The sequence below is a fragment of the Myotis davidii genome, unplaced genomic scaffold, assembly GCF_000327345.1.
Source record: "Myotis davidii unplaced genomic scaffold, ASM32734v1 scaffold796, whole genome shotgun sequence".
Classification (NCBI taxonomy): domain Eukaryota; kingdom Metazoa; phylum Chordata; class Mammalia; order Chiroptera; family Vespertilionidae; genus Myotis; species Myotis davidii.
The window spans coordinates 270,260-275,431 of NW_006287809.1; the positions used below are offsets into that span (position 1 = coordinate 270,260).

Here is a 5,172-nt window from a genome sequence, read left to right on the forward strand (position 1 = left end):
CGGTTATGCAGGAAGAGACCCTGCCACCCACCACACTCGTAACTGTGTGGATGGCTGAGCCATGACACCCTCACTCAAGAACACTCAGTAGCTCCCTACTGATGGCAAGACTTTCCTCTCCTCAGCCCCACACTGCACCTCTTATATATTCTCTCTCACAAGAATGTCAGCTCAGCTCCATGCAGCCGGGATTTGTGCCTGCTTTCTCCACCGCTGTATCCCCAGCATCTGGCACACAGCGGCCACCGATCAATATTTACCGGGTGAAAAAACAAAGGATGAGTAAGTGGTGCGGCCACATCCAGGCCAGGCCAAATCCCGCTTCTCTCGGGAACGAGCCCTCTCTCTCTCCTTCACCTAATGACAATGACAATGACCATGGCTACTACTGATGACACCAACCAGACCGGCTCCCACAGCTTAACGCTGAGTGGAGTGTTTCGCATGCACAGTCTTATCCAATCCTCACAACGACCTTGAGAAGGCCCCTCTCACACCCCGTGCCGAGGAGGAAGCTGAAGCTGGGAGAGGGTAAGTGACTTGGCCAAGGCCACGGAGCCCGTGAGCAGGGATAGCGCTGTGAGGAAACAGGTCTTTCTAACGACTGTAACTGCCGATCCCACAGTGCCTCAGCTCTCCCTGTGCCCTGGTGCCCTGCTGGCAGCCTCGGCGCCAGCCCCCCTCCCCGCCCTGCCCTCCTCACCGATGTTGGGGTGGTTTAGGCCCTTCATGATACGAACTTCTCGGAACAGCTGGAAGAAAGGGGAAAGAGGAGGGTGGGTGGTCTTGAGGACCCTTCTCCCAACCTAACCCCCACGCTGCTCCCTCTCCCTGGCCTCACCTTCTGCAGGCTGCTGGGGTTCAGTTGGGTTTTGTCGATGATTTTGATGGCAACCTGGAGGTGAAAGAAGCGGGGGAAGGTCAAGGTACCCCAACTCAAGATCACCTGGGATGGCCTTCCTTTACCCCCTCTCACAGAAAAACCTCAGCCTGGGCCATTCCTAGTGGATAGGGAGCTGGGTCTCAGGACCTCTGCACGTGCTGTTCCCACTGTGACCAGTGCTACTCTTGCTTTTATAAGGAAAGAGTCCCTATTCTGCAGTGAGGCCTGGATGGGCCACTCCAGGGGCCTGTGTGAGTGTGTGACCGAGACCTTAAGGGGGACCTTTGTGAGGGCATCTCAGAACATTCATCCCCCCCATCTTTGTTTTAGATGCACAAACTGGGGGACAGTAAACAATAACTGAAGCTAACCTCACCGACCAGTCACACGTGCGTTACAAATGATAACTCTTCTAATCCTCACAGAACCCCTGTGAGAGGAGTGCCAGAATGATCCCCACTTTACAAACGGGGAAACTGAGGCACAGAGCCGCTCAGTTACCTGGCCAAGGCTATGCGGCGAGGAAGTTTGCAGGCTGGGATCTGAACTTCTGTAGCCTGACAGGGTCTACCTCTTAAACACTTAAAACGACATGCGCACATTTATGGTTTGAAAAGAACTCTGAGGTGGTCATCACGTGGGGGATCAGACTGCTATTGAACAATCCTTATATTTATCTTGTAGCTGAGATTTAATTTTGAATTTCACCTGGGATAGAGTGCCGTAAATTTTGCCATAGTGAGGGCCCTGTAAGTCTTAATCCAGCTTTAAGTCTATAGCTTTTACAAAGGGTTTTGGGGCCACCCCAGGCCCCCTGGGTTACGAGTCTTCCCCTGGGAGGCCCTGTTCCCTTGGATGCCGGTCCTCTCGGAAACCCCTGGAATCATGATCAAGATCCACACGAGGGACGGCCTGTTCTTTGTGGGGGAGGGGGTCCCCGGCTGTCCTCACGTTCTCACGAGTGGGTTTCTAATTTGTCAAACATTTTGTACGCCGATACTGAGGCGATCATATGGTTTCTCTCCTTGAGTCTGTGCATGTGGCGAAATACATGAATAAATTGTGAATCTGCACAGAACTGTGCATTCCCGGCTAAACCCAGCTTTGCCATCCCACGGCGCTCTGCCTGCGGGTCCTCTGTTCACACGTGAGGCTGACAGCGACTTCTCAGCTGCTTTTGCGATGGCTGCTGAACTCGCACTGAACACCCGTTGGCCGTGGAACCTCCTTCTTTCGTTTCCGGAAGGACTGGCATAAAATGGGCACGTTTGGTACAATTTGCCCATAAAACCACCGGGGCCTGGTGTTTTCCGTGTGTGCAGCACGGACAGCGAAAGGGCAGGAGAGGGTTCGTCCAAGGCGGGAGAAATCACGCCCCTCGTTTGCTTAAAATGGAAGGCGGTGCAGAGGAGCCATGAACCCACCCACCACCCTTTCTCCTGTTGCGTGTGAGTTGGAGGCCTCCTATCTAGGTTCCCCGTCTGCCTGGGCCCTTTCTGCAATATTGTTGCCACACGCAGGGCGTTGGGGGAGGAAGGGAGAGTGTGTGCTTGAGAACTCCAATGAACCTTGTGTTCTCAAGATCACTGGAAGATCTGCTGGAGTCCAAGTCCACTATTAAAACAGGGAGGTGCCCAGGCTCAGACACAAAGGCCACACAAAGTATTAGAAACACCACACACAGCTCTGCCTGTGATCTGTGATTGCTGACCATCTCAGGGATGCCTGAAGTGGGTTCTCTTCTACTTGGGCTGCTCTGGAAAAACCTGAGATGTTCTGATCTGCCCTAAGGAGAGGCAGAGACTCACCTGAGGTCTCAAAGGAAAACGCGGCCAAGCCCACCGCGCCCCACCGCCCACCGAGCGCAGATGCTGCAGGCCTCGGGCCCAGCTGCACCCGTCCCCTCACTCACCTCCCGGCCGGTGAGGATGTGCCGGGCCAGCTTGACTTTGGCAAAGTTGCCCTTCCCGATGGTCCTCAGCAGGCGGTAGTTGCCCACGTGGGGCTGCTCCTCGGGGCAGGAGGCGATGGAGTTCCGGCAGCGGGCACCCAGGGATCGGCTGGACCAGGACGGCCCCTTGTCCGAGGAGCGGCTACTGCCCAAGGTGCCATGCTGGGTGGGGGAGACGGAGCGTGAGCCGCGGGCAGCGCCTTCAATGGAGCCAGCGCTGGGGTGGTTAACTCCAGCCACGGCCGCTTCCCGAGCCCAGGCCGGGGAGAAGCAAGATGCCTTTGGGTCTCCCATCTCTCTACAAAAGGACGCCTCCAAGAACAAAGACGCTGGGCACCCGCCAACTCTGCAGCATCCAGGTTCCCAGACACCAGGCCTCTTCTTCAGCCCTCCCCGTCGTCAGTCTACCCACAGCTTCCCTTGCTACCGGGACCTCCACCAGCTCTACAGTGTTTTATTCCAAATGCTGCAGCCCTCAACCCCAATCAACAGTGACCTCAACCTGGTCTCAACACTCCAACCCGACCCTCACTGCCTCCAACATTCTGTTTTCTCCATCCCTGTCGCCACGCCAGCCCCCAGATTCGATTCCAAACCCAAGTGTCAATACTGTATTTTGTTCCCAGTTCAGTTCCCCTAACAGTTTCTTCTGATCTCAAATTCAAGGCCAAACATGGTCACCAAGTGTCTTTCATTCTGCCCTGACATCGTTCTAGCCCTAGTGTTACATTCCTTAAAAATATTCCTGTTCCCTCCCTCACCGCCCTCCCCCCCCATCCCTACAACACTGTGGCTCCCTTCGAGCCCTGACCGCTGCCTCCCCCGCCATCGCGCCTATCTGTCCCCAACACTCTGTTCCTGCCGTCCTGTCTCTCTCCCCTGCAGGTCACCTGCGCGCCCTGTCCTGATTGTGAGGCCCAGGGACAGTGCCTCCCTTTCAGGGCTGGGGCCCAGGGTGCAGGCGACAGAGGCAGCCACAGGCCCCAGCCCGGCCGACTCTGCTCGGACCCCGTGCCCTGCTCAGAAAGCTGAAGAAGAGAGGACAGGTAGGCGACGAGATGAGGGCCTAGGGCTGCTCCTTGAAGGACATCTGCCAGGCCGCTTAGCAGTGATGATGACCAGTATTTAATGAATGCTGGCCATTAGTGCATCATCACCCCCATTTTACACGGGGGGAAACTGAGGCCCAGAGCCTGGATCCAAGCCCAGATAGTTCCCCAGAGTTGTTCTTCCCCATCACCAAAACCGTACGTCTCACACGGCCACACTGTTTTTATTAAGCAGCTTTTCCTAGGGGCCAAGTCCTGGGCCAACACACACCTCATCTACATTTAATTCCCAGAGCCTGGGAGGGCGGCGCCTGCATCCTCTTATTCCAGAGGAAAAACTGAGGCTTGGGGAGAGACGGGGCCTTGTCAAGGTCACACAGAAGCAGAAATCGAATGTTCCCCACACGGGGCAGAAAGAACCACCCCGCCAAAGCCCTGGCTCCAATGTGGGTTCAATTAGGACCAGCATTCTGCAGAAAGGGACCCCAAGGCTGAGACAGGGTCAGTGCCCTGCCCAAGGTCACAGGGCAGGTGGAGCAGAGCACCTGGGATTCAAACTGGGGCCTGCAGACTCCTGGGTGCCGAGCTCTTTCCCACATCCCACTGGGCTGCTCACCACCCCGGCCTCCTCTGGGGGGAGGCGGGAAGGAAAGTGGAGATCCCAGCTGATAAGGCCCTGATCCCCACGGAGATAACAGCTTGGAGAACAATCCCCATCAGGTGGCACCAGGGGAGCCAACTGGGTGTGGGCTGGCACCCCACTGAAGGCAGTGTAGCTGCCGGACCCCTGCAAGGGGCAGCTGGGGCAGTGGGTGACAAAGCCCCCAGGGGCCGGGGGCGGGAGCTAAAACTGGCTGGCACCACCAGCTGGCCCAGCTCCCTCCCGCCGGCTGGCGCCCCAACACCAGGGCCTGTTGCTAGGGAACCTCCTGAGAGGCTGGGGTGGGGGGGGTGGAGGGCCTGGGACTTGGGGTGGGGTAGCATGACCCCACATGGCTACCAACATGGTGAACACGCAGCAGGAAGAGGGCACTGCAACCTAAGATTCCAGAGGGAGAGACGTGACCCTGGCCAGGACTGACACGAAGGCCTTACACACTAGAGAGCGGAAGAGGAGAAGCGGACTAGATCTCCCCAAATCCCCACTAGGCACAGATCTCAACAATGAAATGAGGAAGTACTCAGATGAGCCCCATTTGACAGATGACTAAACTGAGGTTCAGAGAGGTGAGGTCACTTGCCTGCGGTCACACAGTTAGGGAGGGATAGAAACTAGATTTGAACCCATG

General features: G+C 56.6%; 1 protein-coding gene across 1 annotated transcript in view; it reads right to left on the reverse strand.

The window, feature by feature from the left end:
• MARK4 (MAP/microtubule affinity-regulating kinase 4) overlaps nt 1–3,663 on the reverse strand; it is a 27,007-nt gene extending 23,344 nt beyond the window's left edge. The window contains exons 1-4 of the mRNA XM_015561198.1: nt 3,646–3,663; nt 2,796–2,996; nt 842–895; nt 654–752 (exon numbers count right to left, since the gene is read on the reverse strand). Coding sequence (XP_015416684.1) covers nt 654–752; nt 842–895; nt 2,796–2,996; nt 3,646–3,663 — 372 coding nt within the window. The remainder of the gene's footprint in view (nt 1–653; nt 753–841; nt 896–2,795; nt 2,997–3,645) is intronic.
• Nucleotides 3,664–5,172: the final 1,509 nt, after the last annotated feature.